At 37.7% G+C, this 26,807-nt stretch overlaps 1 protein-coding gene across 14 annotated transcripts in view; it reads right to left on the bottom strand.

Annotated features, from left to right (window-relative positions):
* Positions 1 to 26,807, bottom strand: part of TBCEL (tubulin folding cofactor E like) — an 84,221-nt gene that overhangs the window by 25,007 nt on the left and 32,407 nt on the right. For 8 of the 14 annotated variants that reach the window (XR_016022334.1, XR_016022335.1, XM_088800790.1 and 5 more), the window contains 5 exons: positions 22,464 to 22,571; positions 21,635 to 21,816; positions 20,093 to 20,349; positions 15,410 to 15,536; positions 13,816 to 13,932 (listed from right to left, as the gene is read on the bottom strand). Coding sequence is in view for 12 of the 14 variants with exons in the window: in XM_088800790.1 (XP_088656916.1) it covers positions 13,816 to 13,932; positions 15,410 to 15,536; positions 20,093 to 20,349; positions 21,635 to 21,816; positions 22,464 to 22,571 (791 nt within the window). In the remaining 2 variants the exon portion in view is untranslated. Of the gene's footprint in view, positions 1 to 13,815; positions 13,933 to 15,409; positions 15,537 to 20,092; positions 20,350 to 21,634; positions 21,817 to 22,463; positions 22,572 to 26,621; positions 26,796 to 26,807 lie in introns of all 14 variants that reach the window. The other 6 variants (XM_088800787.1, XM_074321532.2, XM_019718964.3 and 3 more) reach the window with 3 other exon arrangements.

Below are 26,807 nucleotides of genomic sequence, written 5' to 3'. Positions count from 1 at the left end.
AAATCCTTGGCTAGACTCACTAAGATAAAGAGAAGACACTAATAAACAAAATCAGAAATGAAAAAGGGGAAGTTATCACGGATGCCACAGAAATACAAAGGATCATCCAAAAACACTATGAAGGACTATATGCCACCAAATTCAATAACCTAGAAGAAATGGAAAAGTTCTTAGAAACATATAGCCTTCCTAGGCTGAACCATGAAAAACGAGAAAATCTAAACAGACCGATCACCAGTAATGAAATTGAATGAGTCATCCAACACCTTCCCAAAAGCAAAAATCCTGGACCAGATGGCTTCACTAGTGAATTCCACCAAACCTTCAAAGAGGATCTAATACCAATCCTGCTCAAACTCTTCCAAAAAATTGAAGAAGAGACAGTACTCCCTAACTCATTTTATGAGGCCAACATTACCCTGATACCAAAAGCTGTTAAGGACAACAACAACAAAGAAAACTGCAGACCAATATCTCTGATGAATACAGATGCAAAAATCCTAACAAAATTCTAACAAATCGAATGCAACAATGCATTAAAAAGATTATTCATCACCACCAAGTGGGGTTCATCCCCGGGGCACAAGGATGGTTCAACATATGCAAATCCATCAATGTGGTACATCACATAAACAAAATAAAGAACAAAAATCATATGATTATATCAATTGATGCAGAAAAAGCATTTGACAAAATACAACATCCATTTATGATTAAAACACTTATTAAAATAAGTACAGAAGGAAAATACTTTAACATAATAAAGGCAATATACGACAAACCCTCAGCTAATCTCATAATTAACGGTGAAAAACTGAAACCCTTTGCTCTACATTGAGGAACACGACTTGGCTGTCCCCTATCACCTCTGCTTTTCATCATAGTGTTGGAAGTCCTTGCCAGAGCTATCAGGCAAGAGAAAGAAATAAAAGGCATCCAAATTGGGAATGAAGAAGTTAAATTGTCACACTTTGCAGATGACATGATGCTATACATAGAAATCCTTAAAGACTCCACCAAAAAGCTATTAAAAACAATCAACAAATACAGTAAAGTTGCCGGCTACAAAATCAATGTACAAAAGTCCACTGCATTCCTATATACTAACAATGAAATGTGAGAAAAAGAAATAAAGAAGAAAAAAAAAAAACATTCCTTTTGCAATTGCAGCAAAAAGAATAAAATGCCTAGGAATAAACTTAACCGAGGATGTGAAAAACCTATATGCTGAAAACTACAGGACATTTTTTAAAGAAATTGAAGAAGACACAAAGAAATGGAAAGACATTCCATGCTCATGGATTGGAAGAATCAACATAGTTAAAATGGCCATATTACTCAAAGCAATATACAGATTTAATGCAATCCCCATCAAAATTCCAATGGCATTTTTTAAAGAAATAGAACAAATATCACCAGATTTTTTTGGAACCACGAAAAGACCCCAAATAGCCAAACCAATCTTAAGAAAAAAGAACAATAATGGAGGTATCACACTTCCTGACTTTGGCCTGTACTACAGGGCCACAATAATCAAAACAGCATGGTATTGGCAGAAAAACAGACACATAGACCAATGGAATAGAATTGAGAACCCAGAAATAAAACCACAGAAATATGGACAGATAATGTTTGACAAAGAAGCAAAAAACATACAATAGAGGAAAGACAGCCTCTTCAATAAATGGTGCTGGCAGAACTGGAAAGCCACGTGCAAAAGAATGAAACTGGACTGCTATCTGTCATCATGTACCAAAATTAATTCAAAATGGATCAAAGACTTAAGCATAAGACCTGACACAATAAACTGCATAGAAGAAAACATAGGTACTAAACTTATGGACCTTGGGTTCAAAGAGCGTTTTATGAATTTGAATCCAAAGGCAAGGGAAGTAAAAGCTAAAATAAATTAATGAGACTATATCAAACTTAAAAGCTTCTGCACAGCAAAAGACACCATCGACAAAATAAAGAGGCAACCAACTGAATGGGAGAAAATTTTTGCAAACAGTGCCTCCAATAAGGGGCTAATATCCAAAACATACAAGGAACTCATACATCTCAATAACAAAAAAAAACAAACAACCCAATTAAAAAATGGGCAGAGGACCTGAAGAGACATTTCTCCAAAGAGGACATACAAATGGCAAATAGACATATGAAAAAATGCTCAACATCACTAATTGTCAGAGAAATGCAAATAAAAACCACAATGAGATATCACCTCACCCCAGTCAGAATGGCTGTCATCAACAAAACAAATGGTAAAAAGTGTTGGAGAGGCTGTGGAGAAAAAGGAACCCTCATACACTGTTGGTGGGAATGCAGACTGGTGCAGCCGTTATGGAAAGCGGTGTGGAGGTTCCTCAAAAAATTACGAATAGAATTATCATATGACCCAGCAATCCCTCTCCTGGGTATCTACCCAAAAAATCTGAAAACATTTATACATAAAGACAAGTGTGCTCCAATATTCATTGCAGCTCTATTTACAGTGGCCAAGACATGGAAACAACCAAAATGTCCTTCGATAGATGAATGGATAAAGAAGTTGTGGTACATATACACAATGGAATACTATTCGGCGGTAAGAAAAGGTGATATAGGAACACTTGTGACAACATGGATGGATCTTGAGAGTATAATGCTAAGCAAAATAAGTCAGACAAAAAAAGCAGAGAACCGTATGATTTCACTGATATGTGGTATATAAACCAAAAACAACAAAAGAACAAGACAAACAAATGAGAAACAAAAACTCATAGACACAGACAGTAGTTTAGTGGTTACCAGAGGGTAAGGGGGGTGGGGGGTGGGAGATGAGGGTAAAGGGATCAAATGTATGGTGATGGAAGGAGAACTGACTCTGGGTGGTGAACACAAAATGGGATTTATAGATGATGTATTACAGAATTGTACACCTGAAATTTATGTAATTTTACTAACAATTGTAACTCCAATAAATTTAAAAAAATAAAAAATAAAAAGAAATAAACTTGAGTGACACATTAATAATTATCAGTTCTGAACAGTGTGAACATGAGTGTTTTATTATTCTCAGTATTTTTCAGTATATATATAGTTTAATTCTAAAAAGCTAACAAAACGAAACAGAGAAAACCAACCCCCTGCCCTTGCCAAAAGTAAAGTTCAGACACTAAAGATCATGATTTGGGAGGACTGGTTCTTATTCTTTTTTTCCTTTGCAGGTATATTCAGATTCTCATATATAATTCCTATCAAGATTAGGAAGGTAGCCTATCTTCTGCTGGGCTGGGAAAGTGGCAAGAAGTCAAAATAAAGTCCAAGGTAATTGGAATGACAAAGGCTGTAAGCGACAGGGAAGGCTAACATTTCAGAGGCTCTCCATGGTGCGCCAAGGAGAAAGCCCCTTTTGTTTCACATCAGACTAGCAGCTGAATGTGAGGAGTGCTGTGTCACTGCCCTTGTCAGAGGATGATGGAGCCTGGCAATATGGAGAACCCCAGGAGACTCAAGTCCCATGTAGGAATGTTCCTTCCCAACAGCAGTTCCTCTGTCTAGAAGGAATATGAGGTAACAGACACAGCACACTAGGATTTCTCCAGCATCCAAGACACAATCAGCCTTCATTGAGATGGTGTCCAAATACAGGCTGCTGCCCTGCTCTCACAATGACATGAAGATACAATCAGCTTTATTTAAAAAATAAAAGAGAGAGAGCCTCAGTCTTAAGGAACAAGAAAACATACTCTCCATATTTTAGAAAGCATACCACTAAAAACTACCAAATAAGCATTTGAGGAATGCCTAATATAAGCCTTGACATCATAAATTAGGATATCTCAGGGCATAGTTTTGAGATTCCTTGCGACACAGAAAGTGAAGTACCAGTGAAGAGTAAAAGCAAAGAAAAGCCTTTAAGAAAACCTATTTCTGGCTTTGCCACTCTCTCTGACAATAGCATTTCCTCCTGTCAAATCATTTCTCACTAGAGCTATGCCTCTTATAACTCCTCTTTATGAAAAACAATATTTTCAAGTCTCAAAAATTTAAAAAAACACCCCAAGTCTATGAATTTACTCCCCTCCACTATCCTTAAAAACAAAAAAGAAACCACTGAACCCCAAAGATAATGATACGTTGATTTCTAAAAGAAAAGTTATAGTTTTCCTTTTTCTCTTTAAAACTAAACAGAGGAGGACTTGGTATTAGTTAAGTACTATATAAGCAATTTAAATCGAATCTCTCAGAGGAAATTAAGAGATAAAGTAAACACAAAAAGGAACAATTTATATATGCGCGATGTGGACAGACATCTGATACAGGGCAAAGCAAAAATAATAGACAGGCATACTTTAACATGTACCAGATTCATGAATGTGGAGGTTTCTTGCTCTCAAAATGGTATTTTATACCCTAGCGAAATCAGGGCTATAAATATCTCAAAAAAAGCAGCAGAACTTCACAATGTGTCTTCTAAGGACAACTTGAAATTCTATGGTGAGATTCAGTCCTAACATGCGTAACTCTGTAGAAGATAGAAGCAACCTCCAAAACACATATCCTCCTTTACTAAAGTCTCAGTTATTAACTAGGTTACTGGGTCTCTCTCAGCTTTTCCTTCTAAATATAACCCCAAATCCGCCCACTGTAACTCCCCCAACTTGAAAGCTTTCAATGATTTCTCACTGCCTATAAGAAAAAATCTCCTGGCATGGCATACCAAGGTTTTTAATGGACTCCTCTAGTCCCTGTCTTCCTCCCCAACATTAGCTGCCATAGTTCCCACTTCCTACTTTTCACTAAGTCATATCGAACTATTGTACTTCACTACACACAGAGTTATTTCATACTTCTGTGCCTTTACTTCCCACATACTCAAAGCTGTCTGGAATACTTTGCCCTCACCTTCACCAGATCAACTCATTTTCTAGGAAGTACCACCTCTTCCAGCAGAGTTAAGTATCCCTCTTTTGTGCTCCCAGAGCATAATGTGACTATTCAATCACTTTATTGAAGAAATGCTATGTTTTCAGACACTACTCTAAGCACTGAGGGTATAACAAGGCACAAAACAGAAGTTCCTGCTTTTACATAGCCTACAGGACAACGGGGGGAGACCAACAGAATACAAGAAATACAGGTTAGGTGTTAATAATAAAACTAGGGTAAGAGACAGATAGAATGGTCAGGGAAGGAATCTCTCATAAGGTATCAGCAAAGGAGAGAGCCAAGCAGTTACCCTGGTGCATTCAAAGAGTGGAAAAGTGCAGAGGCCTGAGGTGGGAGTGTGCTTGACGTATTTGAGGAATAGCAATGATGGTTTTTTAATAAACTCGAGTTCTTTTTTTTTTTTTTATTGAGGAATATTGGGTAACAGTGTGTTTTTCCAGGATCCATCAGCTCCAAGTCAAGTCATTTTTTTTTCCAATCTAGTTGTGGAGGGCAGCTCACTGGCCCATGTGGGAATCAAACCAGCAACCTACGTGTTATGAGCACCACACTCTAACCAACTGAGCCAAATGACTGCCCCTAAACTTGAGTTCTTATAAACTTGCTGCCATGTGGAGAATAAGCTAGAAGGGGGCAAGGGTGGATTCAGGAAGCCCAACTAGGAGGATATTATAATAATGCAGGTAAGAAACGATGAAGGCTTATACTAAAATGAATGGCAAGAAGTAGATTCTATATGTATTTCTGAAAGAAGAACTGAAAGAAAACCAATGGACTCGACATAGGTGGAGAAAGAAATCAAGGATGGTGCCAAGGTTTTTGTCCTGAGCACTTGGAAAAATGAAGAGATGGAGGAAACTTATAGAGCAACAGATATGGTGGTGCAGGTTGGACCAGGGGAAGGTAAACAAGGTTATCAAAAGTTCATTTTTGGAAACATTAGTTACAAACGTGTAGATGGAGATGTCAAGCAGGCATTTAGAAACACTAGTTTGAAACTTAGGGTCAGGTCAAAGCAGGAGGTATAAATCTGGCAGTTATTAGAATACAGAAGGCATGGAAAGCAGCCCCAAACCCAGCACTAGTGGGAGCCGGCCTTGGTCCACAGCTTAGCCTCTCCCATACACCTCCAAGTCCAGAAAAAGGGGCAACCAGCTGCAGACCACTTTGTAACTCATACCAAGTAGCCCTGGGCAGGGCACAGGCAGCAGCAGCTGACTTGGGCTGGCAATCAAAGCCCCTCCCAAGTGGCCCCAGAACCAACCACCTGGTAGACAGCACCACACCAGAGCACCACCCAACCACAAAAGACATAACCAAAGAGCAAACTGGACAGGCACCAGAGCTTTGCTAAAGCGAATCCTGCTCCACAGGATTAGCTCCTGCACAACAGCTACTGCACTATAGTCATGGAAAGTCCTCACAATCAATCAGCCCTACAGTCAATCCCTCCCACAGATGTGCAAACAGCAACCAAGATTCAACTACAACAGAAGGGCACACACAACACACATAAGGGACACACCTGGAGCACTCGGCTCAGGTAACCAGGGAGACTGCGCCACTGGGTCCCACAGGACACCTACCTACTACATAAGGCCACTCTACTAAGACCAGGAGACATAGCAGCTCTACCTAATGCATAGAAACAAACACAAGGAGGCAGCCAAAATGGGGAGACAAAGAAACATGTCCCAAATGAAAGAATAGAACAAAGCTCCAGAAAAAGAACTAAATAAAATGGAGCAATCTACCAGATACAGAGTTCAAAACACTGGTTATAAGGATGCTCAGAGATCTCGGGGAGAACCTCAACAAAGAGATAGCAAACATAAAAATGGGAGAGAGAAAACATAAAAAAGAACCAGTCAGAAATGAAGAAGACAATAACTGAAAATATATATATATATATATATATATATATTAGAGGGAATCAATAGGTTAGATGAAACATAGGATTGAATTAGTGATTTGGAAGATAAGGTAACAGAAAACACCCAATCAGAACAGAAAAAAAAATGAGACTAGTTTAAGGGGCCTGTGGGACAACATTAAGTATACTAACATTCCCATTGCATGGGATACAGAACGAGAGGACAGAGAGCAAGGAATTGAAAACCTACTTGAAGAAATAATGATGGAAAACTTCCTTAACCTGGCAAAGGAAATAAGACACACAAGCCCAGGAAGCACAGAGAATCCCAAATAAGATGAATCCAAAGAGCTCCACACCAAGACACATTAAAATTAAAATGCCAAAGGTTGAAGACAAAGTGAATTTTACAAACAGCAAGAGAACAGCAGTTAGTTACCTACAAGGGAGCTCACATAAGATTAACAGCTGATTTCTCTACAGAAACTCTGCAGGCCAGAAGAGATTGGAACAAAATATTCAAAGTGATGAAAAGCACTTTTCATCTACCCAGGAGAGCTATCATTTAGAATGGAAGGACAGATAAAGAGCTTCCCAGACAAGAAGAATCTAAAGGACTTAATCACCACCAAACCAGTATTACAAGAAATGTTGAAGGGACTTCTTTAAGAAGAAGTAAAAAAGATAAAAAATATGAATAATAAGATTGCAATAACTACATATCTATCAACAATTACTTTAAATGTAAATGGATTAAATGATCCAATCAAAAGACAAAGGGTGGCTAAATGGATAAGAAAACAAGACCCTTACATATGCTATGTACAAGAGACTCACTTCTGATCAAAAGATATACATAGACTGAAAGTAAAGGGATGGAAAAAGGTATTTCATGAAAATTGAAACAAACAAAAAAGCTGGGATGGCAATGCTTATACCAGACAAACCAGACTTTAAAACAAAGGGTATAACAAGGGACAAAGAAGGACCCAGTTATCCCACTTCTGGACATTTATCCTAAGAAACCAAAACATCACTTTGAAGGGAGATGTGCACCCCTATGTTCAGTGCAGCATTACTTACAATGGCCAAGATATAGAGACAACCAGGGTGTCCATCAATGGATGACTGGATAAAGCAGAGATGGTACATAGGTACAATGGAATATTACTCAGCCATAAAAAAGAATGAAATCTTGCCATCTGCAACAACATGGATGGACCCAGAGGGTATTGTGCTAAGTGGAGTAAGTCAGACAGAGGAAGACAAATACCATATGATTTCATTTGTATGTGGAATCTAGAGAACAGGATAACAGAAACAAATGTAACGGAAACAAGCTCATAGATACAGAGAGCATTTTGATTGTTGTCAGTTGGGGGGTTCGGGGGAGGGTGAAGGGGACAGGTGATTAAGAAATACAAATTGGGCCGGCCCGGTGGCTCAGGCGGTTAGAGCTCCATGCTCCTAACTCCGAAGGCTGCCGGTTCGATTCCCACATGGGCCAGTGGGCTCTCACCCACAAGGCTGCCAGTTCAATTCCTCAAGACCCACAAGGGATGGTGGGCTCCGCCCCCTGCAACTAAGATTGAACACGGCACCTTGAGCTGAGCTGCCTCCCGGATGGCTCAGTTGGATGGAACATGGGCTCTCAACCACAAGATTGCCAGTTCAATTCCTCGAGTCCCACAAGGGATGGTGAGTAGCGCCTCCTGCAACTAAAATTGAACACGGCACCTTGAGCTGAGCTGCCGCTGAGCTCCCAGATGGCTCAGTTGGTTGGAACACGTCCTCTCAACCACAAGGTTGCCAGTTCGACTCCTGCAAGGGATGGTGGGCTGTGCCCCCTGCAACTAGAAACAGCAACTGGACCTGGAGCTGAGCTGCGCCCTCCATAACTAAGACTGAAAGGACAACTTGAAGCTGAACGGCACGCTCCACAACTAAGATTGAAAGGAAAACAACTTGACTTGGAAAAAAAGGCCTGGAAGTACACACTGTTCCCCAATAAAGTCCTGTTCCCCTTCCCCAATAAAATCTTTAAAAAAAAAGAAATACAAATTGATAGTTACAAAATAGTCATGGAGATGTAGAGTATAGGATGGGGAATACAGTCAGTAGTACTGTAATAACTATGTATGGTGTCAGACAGTTATTGGATTTGTCAGGGTAATCACTTTAAGTTGTATAAATGTCTAATCGCTGTTGTACAACTGTATGTTAACTGTAACTGAAAAATAAAAAAAATTATTCCTAAAAAAAAAAGTAATATAAAGACACAAGGTCTAACAAAAATTATTCACAGCAGATAGATAAGAGTCAAGCATTAAAAGCATGGCTGTAAATGTCTGACGACAATGAAGTCTAGCAGCTTACTGATGACTGTCCAGTGGCCGGTGTAAGAATACTGTTTATACAGCAAGACACAGAAATCTTGCCTGTGCCTTGCTTCTCATCAATCCTCCCCACGCCTGACTCTCTAGTCTTCTTGTCAATTCTGTGAGTTACATAGTATTTATTATTCTTAAATTGGTCTGAGCTGTTGTGTGTCCTAAGACATTAGTACCATGGAGTAGTAATTACTGCCAATAATACCTCGGGAAATTAAAGGCAATTTGGGATTGTTTTCTAGCCTAGTAGGGACCAGTGAATATCATACCAGCATTCATGGAAGTGATTCTGCAAGTCTGACACGAAATAATGAAATAAGTAATTATCACCTGCGGCCACATGGAATGCTTTAGGTAACTGAGAAAGTGCTGTCAAGAATAAAACAATATAAGGGAATGGAGAATCCAGAGCATCTGCTATTGTGAGGGTTAGCTAAAATAAAGACAATATTAGGGTCAAATCCCCATAAACTAAACTCAAGGGACAGACTGAAACGCAGGTACTTTAAAAAAACAGGGGTTTTCTCTTACAGTAACAGACCTGAGGTAGCTATAAAAACAAATGCACAAGGTTTGATGGTCCAGGTTGAATTATAGGTCAGTTAAATTCGCATCCATACTGGGAATATTCTATGAAAACTGGATCACTCATTGGAGAGAGAAAGTAAGAGAGAAAGAGAGAGCATGAATTGAAATGGAAGTATATGGGAGGATTTGGGAGTATCCTGAATTCCTAATTCTCACTCAGGCCCCCCTTGCTAGCTGGGTCTAATGAGACTGTTCCTCTCTTGTTTGAAAGGGCATTAAAATCCCCTGCCTTAGAGAATTACCTTGCAACAGTAAACTAATTCCCCATTTGCCTCATCCTTCCACATATATACTCTGTTCCCCTATCATAAGATCACAGCATGCTCTAAGGGGCTAATTACAAAAACACCATAAGAATTATAAGGCTCTGGTCATTTACATAAACAAAAATATAGGAAATAAGTATAGTAATAGATTCAGAGTGTGTTAACCAAGGAAGGAAAAGCAATTTTAGATCTAGCTAATTTTGTTGATATAGGTATATTAACAGAGGTTCTGAATTCAAAAAGCTAGATTCAGGGCCCGCCCAGTGGCTCAGGCGGTTAGAGCTCCATGCTCCTAACTCCGAAGGCTGCCGGTTCGATTCCCACATGGGCCAGTGGGCTCTCAACCACAAAGTTGCCAGTTCAACTCCTCGAGTCCCACCCGCAAGGGATGGTGGTGGGCTCTGCCCCCTGCAACTAAGGTTGAACACGGCACCTTGAGCTGAGCTGCCTCCCGGATGGCTCAGTTGGTTGGAGCGCATCCTCTCAACCACAAGGTTGCCAGTTCGACTCCCGCAAGGGATGGTGGGCTGTGCCCCCTGCAACTAGCAACGGCAACTGGACCTGGAGCTGAGCTGTGCCCTCCAGAACTAAGACTGAAAGAACAACAACTTGAAGCTGAACAGCACCCTCCACAACTGAGATTGAAAGGACAACTTGACTTGGAAAAAAAAACAAAAAAGGCCTGGAAGTACACAGTGTTCCCCAATAAAGTCCTGTTGCCCTTCCCCAATAAAATCTTTAAAAAAAAAAAAAAAAAGCTAGATTCAGTGGTTAGCTGAAGTGGTTTAGAACTATTTAGAGTGATTCTAAATGTTTTCTAGTTGGCTGCTTGGAAAGTGGACTCATTGTGGTCTATACTAAAAGTTGAGACATCACAAATTCTTTGGGACAATGTGAAAGGAGAAATGAATTCAAAACCTTCAGGACACAGGAATGATGGAAATTACTGTCACCCATTTTCCATCTATGAACACTAGGAGGACCCAGAAGACATTTCCTTCTCCAAGGCCTTGAAAAATACACTAGTGAGTAGAACATTCACATCTTTCAAAAACATTTTTTATAGGCCAGGAATGTTGGTAGTAGACACTGAAATCAGGTTGCCCATTTTAATTTCAAAAAGGAAGGAAGAGACCAAAGAGTGGTATATAACCACTAGTGAGTGAAAAAGTAGGCATAATTACATAAATAGGCAGCAAGGCCAGAGTGATAATTAGAATAGCTTGACTACATGAATTTTGTGTAGTAGCTAATCAATCACAGAGTGTTTAGGATTAGAATAAACAGGTTATCTAATTTCATGGAGAGAAAAATGTATTTTCATTCGTACGGGGAATATATTAGGGCAGGTAAGAATAATTTCTTTTACGTAAGTATAGGGAGTAGGTAGGTAGGTAGGTAGGTAGGTAAGTAGATAGATAGATAGATAGATAGATAGATAAATGTAGATATAGATACATAGATTGGGTAGTCTAAGTGGTAGACTATGGTAGATGTTCTTTCTGCTGAATTGTCCCTATTTGGAGGGAAGTCCCAAGATCAGGAGAAGTAAGATTCTACCTCACTGCAGAAGGCAAGGTGGAACAGATAATCCCTTTCCCTACCTCTTGGGAGACAGAGTGTGAGCACATGCCCTAAATATAGCCAAGCCATTGGTCAGATGCATATATTTGACCCTTTGGGAACGAAGCAAAGGACAGTGAGAGATTATTTTCGGCACTTAAGAGGACTCAAAAGTCCATGACACAGCTGCAGTGTCTCATCGTAAAGTCCAGTATTGTATCTAGACATGATAGTGTCAGCAGAGATATATATACAACAAACTGTAAGTTGAAACCTTGGCTATCCTTACCTCCCTCAGTTCCTGTATAAGCCTAGACCTCAGCCTGCCTAACAATCCTTTTAATTCCTCAGTATCCTTCCAATAAATTCCTCCCCTGATTAAAGATGACTTCTGCATTCAAGAACACCAACTACTACAGAGGCATAAATGCCCTTTAGGCATAAATGCCCTTTAGGATACTTACTCCATTAGAGACAGAAAACAATTCACTGCCCACATACAACTATATACTACTTCTTGCAAGACTGGAAGTTAACTGCTATGGAAGACTGGCTCAATGCCAAAATGCTTACTTCTTCCATCAAATGAAGCTATAGATATTAGACCATTTTTTACCTAAAAAAAAATGTGATGCAGTTTAATCTATTATTTCTGGGTTGTGTTAAAAGGCATAGTAATATCTATTTCTCTCTACCTGGCTGTTCCTGGCTAATTTTAAAAGGTTATCTTCTAAATCCTTAATTTGCCTAATATTTTTTAAATGCTTAAGTTTTAAAATTCTACTAATAATACCACAAATCTTTTTTTTTTTTAAGATTTAATTGGGGAAGGGGAACAGGACTTTATTGGGGAACAGTGTGTACTTCCAGGTCTTTTTCCAAGTCAAGTTTTTGTCCTTTCAATCTTAGTTGTGGAGGGCGCAGCTCAGCTCCAGGTCGAGTTGTCATTGTTAGTTGCACCAACCCTTGCGGGAGTCGAACAGGCAACTTTGTGGTTGAGAGGATGCACTCCAACCAACTGAGCCATCTGTGAGCTCAGCGGCAGCTCAGCTCAAGGTGCCGTGTTCAATCTTAGTTGCAGGGGGAGCAGCCCACCATCCATTGGGGGAGTCGAGGAATCAAACTGGCAACTTTGTGGTTGAGAGCCCACTGGCCCATGTGGGAATCCTACCGGCAGCCTTTGGAGTTAGGAGCATGGAGCTCTAACCGCCTGAGCCACCGGGCCGGCCCACCACAAATCTTTTTATGCAGCACTGGTTGAGCCTTACAGAATATCGACCTCAAAGTCTATAAATAATAGAGAAGTCTGGGGGAAAATGGATATATTAAGAATGAATGAATTAAAATCACAGAAGTTTGTAACCAGAAGGACCAACTCATTTGAGTCACGTTTAATGCCAATATGCATCCTGTTTGTCTGAAACTCCTCCTGTTAAATGTATTTCACATCATTCTTAAAGTCATTAAGGAAAGCATCCAGTTTTTTGGGTAACTGATTATAGTTACCAACACCCAGAAACTTGTTTTGAGAGGACTTTTTCTTCTTTGTATTTACCTATATTATACCTGTTACATTTCCTTTTATATTTACAGATTTCAAAGGTAGTTCCTCATATATATAATACATATACATATATATGTATTATATACATACACACAGACATATGCACACACTCTTTATATACTTAAAGTTAATTACTAATTCAGCCCTCAGCATTTCTCTTTATACCCAACCACCCTAAATTCCTTTACTATTTCCTGGAGTCTATACTCCAGTCCTTTTCTCAGTACAATTCTTTAAACCCAGTTCACATGACAACTCTTCCAAACTGCAGAACTTAGTATATATCCTAAAAGCAGATGCAATGTGAGAAAGAAGAGACCGATTTTGGGGGTAAGGGAAAATATGCCCCTGGAGAAGAAAATTAAAAAGGAATCGATGATATGGAGTATAGAGTGGGAACTTCTAGAAGCAGTCAAATACTTACCCAACCATTCTTAATACAAGTGCAAAGCTAGAAGAAATACATTGTGGAAAATTAGACAAGACAGGTTTGTTTTTGTGTTTATTTTTTTAACCTATCACCAATATCCTCTAAGAGGATCCAATAACAAATAATTATATTTTGTTGTACAACAACAGTGCTTAAATTGCCTCAGCACTTGCTGAAGTGTTGCTAAACGAACAAAGGATTTTTACCTGAATGGCACTTCTTCCTGCGGAACGTCCACATAGTAACGGATAAAAAATCTCTCAGAATCTTCTCGCTCACCATCAGTAACAACACTGCCATTCAGTTTGGAAACTGATGGCAATCTGTAAGCAAATACCAAAATAAAGACGTTTTAAGATATTAAAAATATTTGGCTTTAGACATAAAATTACTGGTTTGAGGTCCATTCTCATTCTCTTAAAAGGACACATTTGATGTAGCTCTGCTTGTGTACAACTACTGACATAAACTAAAATGGTGTAAAATAAAAGGACCAAAAATACCTAGTTTCATTTTTGAATGTGACACTGACCTTTTATAATCACAACTCACTTTTCAAAATATGATTGTAGGCAGCACTGCATTGTCCAACTTAAATATAATGCAAGCCAAATTCTCTAGTAGCCATGTTTTAAAAAAGTAAAAATACAACAGATGTAATTAATTTCAATCGTACATGTTATTTAACCCAACATATGCAGGGCATAATCATTTCAACCTGTAATCAATGCTAAAAAATAACTGCGATACTTCACATTCTCTTTTCCATATAAAGTGTTCGAAATCCAATGTATATTTTGTACTTCAATTCAGACTAGCCATACTTCAAGCACTCAAAAGTCACACATGGCTAATGGTACCATACTGGACAGCATAACTCTGTAATCAGTACAATTCGGTTATATACTTCAAGAATTAATTTATTATATTTACAAAATAATTAGTAAATAAAATACAAGGCCCATTACAAGACATTCATTTTAGAAGAAAAATATGCCAAAACTTATCTGTTCAGTGAGATATTAATGAGTATGTTAATAACTGGAAAGCAGTAAAGTGTTTGTTGGTCACAGAAATATTAATACCGTTTAACTAACCACACTTCTTTAGGAAACTTAACGGCTACTGTTCCCCTTTCAAAACTACTATGTATAGTACACAAAGAACAAGTCAAAGTTCCATGGCCCTTTGCACGTTAGCCGAGTATTATTGCTGTTAAAAGCACATACAAATATAAATACTCATCGGTCATTTCAGTAGTCTGTGGGAGTCTGAGACACGAAAGGCAGGGAAGTCAGGAAGAGGATAACAACATAGTAGTCACATTTAAGTCAGTCTATGCAATAAGAACAAAACACAGATGTTGTTCTCTTAAGTTTTACATTAATGAAAAAGCCTGATTTTCAGGTATTTACCCTTTAAATGACCACGATGTTAACAGAGAAAATAAGGACAACTAAAATATAACCGGTTTCCTATTGTACCTACTTTTTCTTCATGACCCAAAACAGAACTTCAGATATTATAAATATCAAGAAGTATAAACATAGACTACATTTGTGAGGGAATTTTTCAGTGGTCTTGGCAAGCCAAAAACATTTCACATTTTTCTCATTATATTGCATTCCTTTCCTTCCAGGATTCAGAGCTACAAAAGCAGCGCCTTCAAGCAGTCTGTTCAGAAGATGGATCAATTTGCAGTGTGCACTCCCCCCCAAATAGTGCATTATTCCTTTAATGAAACAACATGGCCCCTGAGAAAAAAAAAAAAAGAAAAGCAGAATAATCAGGACAACAGACCTGGCTATTACCAATTTCCTTCGCTCCTCGGTGGTATATGGCTGCAGAAGAGGAATTCCTAATAATCTCACTTCTTCAAGTTTGGGAAATGAATTTAGTTTGTCAATGTCTTCCCAGGATTGCAAACCTAATTTGAGAAATATATTGCTTAAGTAAGTCCAGAAAACCATACAAATAAGAAGATAAACATAGCAAGAAAAATTACTTCAATTAATAATATCTCAAATGCTAAAATGATAGTACACTAGTTAGAGATCCTGAGTTTTTATTTTTACTTTTCTTTTTATTCAAGGAAAGAATGAAATACAGTTCCATACCATAAAAACATCCCGATAGCCTCCCCTATTTGTATGATCCTAGAGGTCAAGACAGAGACCTTTATTCTCCAATATCCACTCATCTACTAATTCTCCACCCAAATGTCTTATAAAGGCAATCACTGGTGGTTTCAATGAGCAGGACATGTGTCATGAAAAAAATGATGTGATAAACTCTTTCATCAAATACAGACTAAGAATATAACTGTTGATCAGAGTTGACATTGTCAGACTCAAATTTTTACCTACCAAATTCTAAAAAGGGCAAGGTCAATAGGACCAGAAACTAAATATCTCTCTTTCATACTGTCCACATTTTGGGGGCAGGGAAAACAGATTCAAAATTTAAAACAAACACACAAAAACAAAAAACTTGAACCTTTGGGTAAGAACAACATGCAACAAACTAAGCTCATTTAGTCTTAAAACGAAACTCTTCCCATGGCTGTGAGCAAATCTGTCATCCAAGTCAATACCTGACACTAGTAGGAAATATATCCCTATAATAATGAAGCTGGTCAACTTTAGAACACGTTAAATCCATTTTACAGAACAACATAGCCCCTTCTTATTTCTATCCACCTTCAGCAATTTATGTGAGAAGCAATTTATGAGGACTCTGGTGCATAAACTATCCCAAGTTACAATCGTCCTCTTCCTTTCAGAAGGGCATTTCCATCTGGGATGAAGAACAGAGTTAGCTCAAGGGGTGTCGAGCTGTGAAATAAACAGCTTCCTCATGCAAAATACTATTTAACGTTTTCACTGTATTAACTGATTTCGAGTTTGTTCTCCAAAATGTGTCAAAAATCCACAGAAAATAATTACAGTATTTATACTTTAAGCAAATACAGATAAGGTGCTACAATTTATTAAAATAAATGATTAAATATTGAAATTCCCTATTGTTATTTATTCTTGAAAAACACAAAAATATAGAAAAATGTACATCTGCTCTCCTAAACTTCCTTTCTGGAACACTGAACTCCTGGGATAAAGTCAAACGCCGTAGTCAGCAGCATGGAAATATCATTCGACTATAGACGAATGTCACAGCGAAAATGTTAAAACTTAATTTCCCCCCTTATAACCTCTATGGCAAACTAAACCATTTGCTTTTTCAGTTATAGGTTAGTTATTTTTAGTTATGTAGTTATTTTAAGAAATAGGCTGAAAGATAATGTCAACAGAATGAGAAGAAAAGCCACAGACTAGTATATGTGCTAAAGACACCTCTGATAAAGGGTAGTCACACAAAATAAAGAACTCTTAGAACTCCACAATAAGAAAATGAACAACCGGGTTAAAAAATGGGCAAAAGACCTGAACAGATGCCTCACCAAAGAAGATACACAGATGGCAAGTAAACACATGAAAAGATATTCAACATCACATGTCATTAAGGAATTACAAATTAAAACAACAATGAAATACCACTATACACCTATTAGCATGGCCAAAATACAAAACACTGACAACACCAAATGCTGGCAAGGATGTGAAGCAACAGGAACTCTCATTGATTTCTGGTGGGAATGCAAAATGGTACAGCCACTTTGGAAGATAGTTTGGCAGTTTCTTACAAAACTAAACATACTCTTACCATATGATCCAGAAATTGCACTCCTTGGTATTCAACCAAATGAACTGAAAAATTATGTCTACACAAAAACCTGCACACAGAGGTTTACAGCAGCTTTATCAATAACTGCCAAAACTTGGAAGCAACCAAGATGTACTTTAGTATGTGAAAGGATAAACTGTGGTACATCCAAACAATGGAATATTATTCAGTGCTAAAAAGAAATAAGCTATCAAGACATGAAGGAAACTTAAATGCATATTATTAAGTGAAAGAAATGAGTCTTAAAAGGCTACATACTACGTGATTCCAACTCTGTAACATTCTGGAAAAGGCAAAACTATGGACACAGTAGAATCTCTTTGGTAGTACCCCTCCCCTTCTTTTAGTATACTGACGGAGGGAAGGTTACCCAAACTATCCTTAAACGTTAGGAACATTTCAGCTTCTACTTAACCATGTTTTGGTATGCTCAATGGTTTTGAGGACCTAAAGCAGTATTTTAACCTAGGAAGGGCCAAGAAACCTTGCTTGACACTTTGCATGATATCTTCTGCATTATTGGGGACTTTGCCCTGGCCAGATGAGTCCAGATATTTGACCTCTGTCAGCCTATCTTGTGTGTCTGCAGGGAATGTATGTGCTCCTGGCACTATGGACAGTGGAACAGAATCAACTCCATGACATTACTCTGGTGGCAAAATGCAGTCTGGAGATACAGGACAAATCTGGGATCTACCATACCAGAGAAGGCCAGGATCTGCAGCTAAAGATAGGTAGTAACTACCAAAAGAGATCCAGTTGGAAAAACAAACAAACAAAAAACCCAACCAAAATAAAAAATTCAAACAACAAATGACAAATGGGGGGAAATATGTGCAACTCATATAGACAAAGGGTGAATTTTTCTAAAATAGAAAGAACACTTAGGAATCAAGAAAAGACTAACATTCTAAGAGAAACATGGGCAAAGGACATGAATAAATAGTACGTAGACAAAGAAATACATCTCTTTTAGCATGTGAAAATATGGTCAATTTCATAATAAGAAAACTGTCAATTGAAAGTACACTGAGGGGCAGCCGGATGGCTCAGTTGGTTAGAGTGTGAGCTCTCAACAAGGTTGCCAGTTCGATTCCCACACGGGCCAGTGGACTGTGCCCTCCACAACTAGATTGAAGACAACGAGCTACCACTGAGCTGCCAGAGGGGTGGCAGGATGGCTCAGTTGGTTAGAGCGTGAGCTCTAAACAACAAGGTTGCCGGTTCAATTTCCACATGGGATGGTGGGCTGTGCCCGCTACAACTAAAGACTGAAAGCAGCGACTGGACTTGGAGCTGAGCTACGCCCTCTACAACTAGACTGAAGGACAACGACTTGGAGCTGATGGGCCCTGGAAGGGCACACTGTTCCCCAATATTTCCCAACAACAACAAAAAAAAATTGGAAAAACTGCAATTACTTAAAAAAAAAAAAAAGTACATTGAGATCATTTCTCATGCAGACACACAAAAATTCAGATGCTGAACACACTGTGTTGAGCCTGTGAAGAAGGTTATTGATTGCAATATGCTTTGTAATAAAAGACTGAAAACAATCCATCTACAGGAGACTGATTTAATAAACATGAATATGTCTACTCAGTGAGATTCTTTCTCCGCAACTTAAAAAAAAGATGTTCTGATATGGCAATACCTGCAAAATATAGTTGAGAAAACATAAGATGCAAAGCACTGTGTTTAATATGCTATCTTTTTATGTAAGGAGGGAAAATAATAATTTTTATAGAAATATAAACTATCTGTATTAAAGTAACACAGGAAAGATATATAAGAACCAAGTTACCTACAAGAGGAAAATAGTGTGTAGATGGATATATAGATGGAATCACTTTTTAATGTATATTTTTCATATGGTTGGTTTTTGAACTATGTTGTTGTCTTATATAACAAAAAATACAAAAATTAAAACAACAACAACAAAAAACTATGGACAGTAAAAAGATCAGTGGTTACCAGGGATTGGGGAGGGAGGGAGGGATGAATAGGCAGAGTGCAAAGGATTGTTAGAGCAGTGAAATTAGTACGTATGATACTACAGTGGTATGTACCTGTCATTATAAATTTTCCAAACCCATAAAATGGACAACACGAAGCGTGAACCCTAATGTAAGCTACGGACTTTGGGTGATAAGGAAGAATCAGCGTACGTTCAATTGTAACAAATGGATCGCTTTGGTGCTGGGATGTTGATGGCAGGGGAGACTGTGGGGGGGCAGGGAGTATGTGGGAATTTTCTGTACTTTCTGCTCAATTTTGCCATAAATCTAAAACTTCTCTGAAAATAAAATTTATTAATTTCTAAAAATAGGCTAAAAATATTCACTCCTGTGATATACAGAATTAGATGTCAACAAACGGGTAATCAGTTATATATAAACACTAGAAAAGAAAAGTGAGCATTTTGGGATTCCCTAACAACCTAAATCCAGGCAAAATGGTCTAGTGTGTAATTCCTTATATTCTTTTTACTCTGCCTTTTACTATACAATTCATTAATTTAACTCCTTTAATATATAAAATATAAACAGCTAATATAATGCTATGTCTCTTGATTTATGAAAATGAATACCTTAAATTTAGCTAACAGGCATCTGCATGTCACTGTTGAAAATACATCCTATAAGAAGGCACAGCTATGACGAAAAGAAATATACTTTCACTGTATTTCACACATAAGCTAAGATCAATTTGCATGTAGATGAGAACAAGCCTGTACCTCACCTGACTTGTGGAGGCTGATGGATCGCAGATTAGGAAACAACCTGGCCAATGAATCCTCAGGCTCCTCAATAGCATTCAAATGATTGTTGGCCAAGACGAGTGTATCCAGTGAAGGAAACATAACTCCTAACTTTCGTATTTCAGTCCAGTCTTGGAGGTTATTGTCTGTTATATGTAGTAGCTTAAGAGAATGACAGCAAACAGAAGGACAAGACACTGTTTCATAGTCATTAAGGCACAGGAAGAGCTCCTCCAAACTGCAGAGAAAAAAAGGAAATATTTATTGTTTAAAGCAGTTAAGTTTCTACTTTGCACCTACGTATTTTCATTAATTCAAGAAATCAATAACTGCCTACTATGTGTAAGACTCTGCTGGCGTTGTAGAGAAAATATAAAGATGTCTTTCTGAAGCTTAAAATATAGCTGGGAAGAAAAACCCTAAACAGCAGAGAATGATATAACCCAGTACTAAATTAATTATGTGTAGTACTAACTGTTAAGTACAATAGTTCATATAAAAATGGAATTGAAACTGCAGTTGGAATAATCAGGAAAGGATGCATGGCCTTGAAGGAGGGGAAGACTTGCATAAGTTGAGAGGAAATAGAATAAAATTCCAGAAACAACATGAACAAATGTTTAGAAATAGAAATAACTACCATTTATTGAATTCCTACCCTGTGTCAGGCCTTGTGCCATGTGCTTTATAGGCTGGACTTCTACTTCTGCAAGGTAGATATAATTGTGCCCATTTTATAGACAAGAAAGCAGCTCAAAGAGGTTAATTTATCAAAGGTGATATGGTTAGTAAGTGGAACTAATATTTAAAAGCTTACTCTATGCCATGCTAGATGTTGCATGCTGTGAGGAAACCAATTTCATTATAGTGATAGTGAGAAACTAAGATGGAATAAGTGGGGTGAAACCAGGTTCTGAAAAGCTTTGATAATTTCCATATTTACACAAAGAAACTATAGCTTCATATATTTCTTTCAACTACTTCCTTTGAACCCTTATATGCATATTCAAAGATAGATACAAACAAACATAACAAAGCATTTCTAAACTGACAGAAGTAGAATTTCTTGATTATTGAAAAGAATACCAGGTCATTTTTCAATCAGGCCAGCTATGCAATTAATCATCTCGGTGTTAACATATTTTAGAGATACTGTGATTCCCCCCCACCCCCCGCCGCCAAAGAAAAGCACTGAGGCAAAATTCTGAAATCAGGTAATCAGAAGATTAAAATGGAGAAAGGTTGGGTTGATCTAGAAATGATAAGTGCTTCTCAGGGATATTTTCTGGCCAAAGGATGACGTATCCTGTGTCTTGGTGCTACTCAACACTGAACAAGTATTCCAATAAAAATGCTCCTAGATTACCCTCACACCCGCATTGTAATTGCTTCATTTTCATTTTTCTAACCTGTCTGCATTCAATCTGCAGTTCTAGTGTTTCTGAGATGGGAGATCAGCAGTAACTCTATGTACTAACACAGACGGCAACACAGCCCCCTCTCCATCATGCTCTCGGGCTTACTCTGGTAACTCCTGCAGTATCATGTGGACTGTCTCCCAGGAAGCTTTGCTGTTGTTGAGGACAAGTTTGCGAACCCCAGAGAAGGACCCAGCATATGTTCTTTCTAAAACCGACAAACTCAGAGGGTTGGAACTCAGGTTTAGAAACTCCAACTGGGGAACATTTGACACAATTTTACTGACCTAGGGAGAAAAAAAAGAAAAGCATATCAGGCAGTAATCAGAGCTTTTAAATAGCAATCATGCTCAAGAAAGACTGAGTGGGTCTCCAGGCAAAGGGCCATTCACATTAGGGAGTCCTATTTAGTGACAGTACCCACAGAGGGGCATAAGTAATTTCAACAAACCTTGGCAAATAACTTAATCTCTTTCTACAAAAGAGTATCATAAATGAAAAGCAATGGTACAAAAGAAAGATTTCCCACATTGCTTTTGGCAAGGTTTTTGATTCTGTTCTATACGATATTCTCTTTGATAAATGGAGAAAAGATAGTTTAGATGACATTTTAGGACACAAGTTTCCAAAGAGCTGAGACTGGGTCATGTAATCCTCTTTGAATATCTCTTCCTTCCAGTACAACATTAAAGCTAATTAAAGGTTTACTGAAGACCACAAAGTAACAATTCAGTGTTCAAAATTGACTACACAGTCACAATCAGAAAAGTTTCAGCTTGGCTCAAAGATGTACTAAACTTTAAAATATTTTGACTGAAAAATAGCAAAGCATCCATAACTATATAATGAAAGAGAAAATATCATCAATTTAATGATTTCACTAGCAAACTGGTAGACAAAAAAATTTTTAAAAAGGAAACTGAGCATTACTGACCTTAACTACTGGGGTGCCAAAAAAACGTATACAAGTGGACACTTTGGTCAAGCAGTAGTTTGCTGTAATCAGAAGTGTCTGGATACTGATGGTAACCACTTTGAACACCTTTTGGAATTGCAGAAATCAAATGTGACTTGTATTCATCTTCTGTTATCAGTATATATTAAGTATTACAATTTTAATAGTTTTCCTTTTTTAAAATGTGTATATATATGTATATACATATATACACACATATATATATATATACATATATATATATATATATATATATATATATATATATATATATATATATATTTGGCACCCTCTGTATTTGCTCTGCATAGTACTAGTGTCTTTGATACAGCTTATTTCACTACATTCTCAAAACAACGTGCAAGATGACAAATACTATTTTCATTATAATAAATGAAGAAACTGAATCTCAGAGATGCTAAATAATTTAACTAAGGTCTCCGGGTCACAAAAGCCAAATCTAGTATTTAAAAAGCAGAGCCACTGTTCTTTCCAATATACAGTAGTCCCCTTTACTCGCAGTTTTGCTTTCCACGGTTTCAGTTACCCGCAGTCAAATATTAAATGGAAAATTCCAGAAATAAACAAGTCATATGTTTTGTTTATTTTAATTTTTTTATACTGGGGAACAGTGTGTTTCTCTAGGGCCCAACAACTCCAAGTCGCTGTCCTTCAACCTAGTTGTGGAGGGCACAGCTCAGCTCCAAGTCCAGTCACCGTTTTCAATCTTTAGTTGCACGGGGCACAGTACACCATACCATGAGGGAATTGAACCGGCAACCTTGCTGAGAGCTTGTGCTCTAACCAACTGAGCCATCCGGCCACCCCTCCGGCAGCTCAGTGGCAGCTCGTTGTCTTCAATCAAGTTGTGGAGGGCGCAGGTCACTGGCCCATGTGGGCATCAAACTGGCAACCTTGTTGTTCAGAGCTTGTGCTCTAACCAACTGAGCCATCCAGCCACCCCCAAGTCACGTTTTAATGGTGCAGTTTTTGCGCACCATTGTGAGTGATGAAATCTCGCGTTGTCTTACTTACTCTTTCCCACTCAGGACATGAATTGTCCCTTTGTCCAGCATCCATGCTGTATATACACCTCTCCCCATCCATTAGTCACTTGGTAGCCATCTTGGTTGTCAGACCAAATGCTGTGCTATCATCACAGTGCTTGTGTTCAAGTAACCGTCTTTTACTTAATGATGCACAAGAGCCAAAAGCACAAGAGCAATGATGCTGGCAATTTGGGTATGCCAAAGAGAAGTCGTAAGTGTATGTACAAGAAAAAACATAGTAATTACAGGGTTTGGTACTATCAGTGGTTTCAGACATCCACTGGGGGTCTTGGAATTTATCCCCCATGGATAAGCGTGGACCACTGTACCAAAATTAGTAAATTATAAATATAACTAGAAACATATGAAGAATCAGACTTAAAGTAGTATGCAATAAAGGCTAGAAGCCCAGTAAACGTATTAAGCATCAGCCAGACAACGTGGTAACTAAAAGTTATGAGAAAAGGAGTACAACAGAATATTTAGCATTGGTTTTAGAGTCAGAAAGCCTGGATTCAAACCAGGTTCCAATACTTCCTAGCTGTGTGATTTGACAAGTTTGTTAGCCTTTCCAAATCTGTTTCCTCATTTGTAAAATGGAGAAAATAGTACCCATCTACCTCACAGGATTGTTGGTAGAATTAAATGAGATACATATGCAAAGCACTTAAAATAGTCATTGGTACATCTTTTAGAAACTTGTTTCCTTACCTATTCCCCAACAGAATGTAAATTCTATGAAAGCATGGATAGTACTTACCTAGTTCACTACTGCATAGTGGGCACTTAATGTTTGTTGAGTAAATTAATAGCACAAAATCATTCAATAAATGTAACTATTACTAATATGGTAAGTATAGCATGAACCAATATCTCAACCCTGGCTATATGTCATATCATATTTGCTTTTATTTAAATATGTCACAGTTAAAATCATTGGCAGAATTTCAGGATCCCAGGATCCACCTTAAGCTATTAAACCAGAAGCTTCACAAGTGGGACAAGCTTCATAGGTGGGACTTGGATACCTGTTTCTTTTCAGAGCTCCACAGGTAATGTCAAAAAGGTATCCAGTGTTGATACCTATGGGTACGAAGAAAAAGTAATGTGTACTTCACATCAGATTTACTGTGTACTGTACAGTTCAGGAGCTCTAAAATCGGTGAGAAGTAGATTCATTCTAAGAAGGTTCAGAGATGTCAGAGGGAATGTTCCTCACATATATTATTTCATCTGTCTTACACACTAAACCTTTGAAGTGCTGCCATTTTTATCTTCATTTTACAAATGAAGAAATGAGCTATTACAAATAAAACATTCTCCTGCTTGATCTCTTTTGTAACCAAGCGTTTGTGTGATATATGGCTAGGATGTGGAGTTAGATGTGGCCACAACACAACTAAATAGTCCACACAGGGACCAATTCCCTACTGCATTCTACCACCTGAATACTAATGATATGAAGCACTTCCATAGAGAACATGATGACCAGCTATGCTCATCTGTTTTAAGGGCAAAAAAAGATGAAGAAGAATTGTGCTTTAACTACAGCTGAAGAATAACTGTTAATTATAGCGCGGCCCCAGTTAAATAAAACATAAACCCTTTGCTAACTATCCCTCCTTATTTATTTTTGAGGAAAATACTCAAGAAATGGATAATTTAAGGGTTTTGGAAGCAATTTCTGGGAGAATTCCCAAGGCTAACAGGTGTTGATATAATCTTCTTAATAGTCTGCATCTACATTACTGTCCGGTGAGAATAAAGATTTAGAATAATGACTCATTCACCTCAGAATATCCTAAAAAGATAAAATTGGACCATAGTCTAATTCAAGCTGGAAAAAAATAACATATGTTAGAAATAAATATTTTCTTTAAAAGGCTAAAATTATTAAGTATTTTAAGGTAACCTTAATGATAAGATTCTGGAAAATATAATACTCATTACACAGGTAAATTTACTTAGCATAGAAAAAGGTCCTAATAACAAAGATTGACAAACATTCGGTGAGTTTCTAGGGCAGTATATTGACTTTTCTTTTTGAATTCTAAAAATTAAAAATACTGCTCAAGCTGGAATGACTTGAGTATACTCATGTGTAGAAACATGGAGATGAACTTAGATCTCCTTTTAAGTCTCCAGAATTCTATGATTTAATAGGGGCCCTCCACTCTGGCTTCTAAAAAGGAAGAAACTACAGTTTTAAGAAAAATGGGGAAAGCATTTTAAGACAACAATCTGTAATTTATACCCAAGCTATTCTCACCTCACCTGAGTAGCTGATTCAACTGCTTGGTTTAATTTCTTTTATAAAATGGTTTTGATAAGAAAGGGAGAAAAAAGGAGATACCTTGGGAAAGATCAGACAAAAATCTATTTAGCCAACAATTCAAGTCAAAAGCTAAAAAAAAAAGCATCCAAATCTTTGCTTCCCCCCTAAATATTACACTTCTTACTCATATTTACATTAGTCTCTGGACATACATCAGCCAGTAGTTTAAACCACAAAAGAAGTTTCTCATAGTATTAGTGATCATGCAAAACACTAAAAGAACAAATGATATTATTCTATTCCATACTGCTATATCAAATACTGGCTGAATAAATCTTAGCTAATGGCAAGGACAAATGATCTTTTTGGTAATCAGATATAAGGGTTGCAATGGGGTTGAAATGTAATGTCTTAAAACTGTAATCTATGAGGCATTTGTAGCCTAGCAAAGCGTTTAATCAATCCTAAAAATCGATATTCTTTGGTTGTCAGTATTTCTCCCATCTCTCTGTGTTTTGATATATATTCTGGAAGATTGGGATCAACTATAGTTAAGGCTAATAAAGACAAAATATAAAGGAATGATGAAAACAAAAATAAATTGGCAAATGGAAACCTGAAGGGTAGCAGTAACAAATGTTTACACTCGAAAACTGCCTGAAAACAGACTATACGAGTAGAGCACATAAAGGAATATACAAACTGAGCACAGCAGAAATAAACATGTGACCCTCTGCCTATGTAAGTCAATATGGCCTGGAAAATATTTAATGTAGACCTTTGTCTAAGCAGAGAAAAGGCTAAATTACCTACTGTTAACTGTGTTCTGATCCATCCTGACATAAATCGTTCTTCTGAGGTAGCAACTCCATCACTGGTAAAGTGTTCCCACCAGTTAGCAAAAGCATATGTATGTGGTCAAAGCACAAAGCACAACACCTTTGTGAAATGTTACACTTCCAAAGAAACAAATGTAGGGGAATCAGCCTGTGAACATAG

This window comes from Rhinolophus sinicus, chromosome 9 (genome assembly GCF_057876585.1).
Source record: "Rhinolophus sinicus isolate RSI-liver-muscle chromosome 9, RSI-T2T, whole genome shotgun sequence".
NCBI classification, from domain to species: domain Eukaryota; kingdom Metazoa; phylum Chordata; class Mammalia; order Chiroptera; family Rhinolophidae; genus Rhinolophus; species Rhinolophus sinicus.
This window is presented reverse-complemented; position numbering and strand designations above follow the sequence as displayed.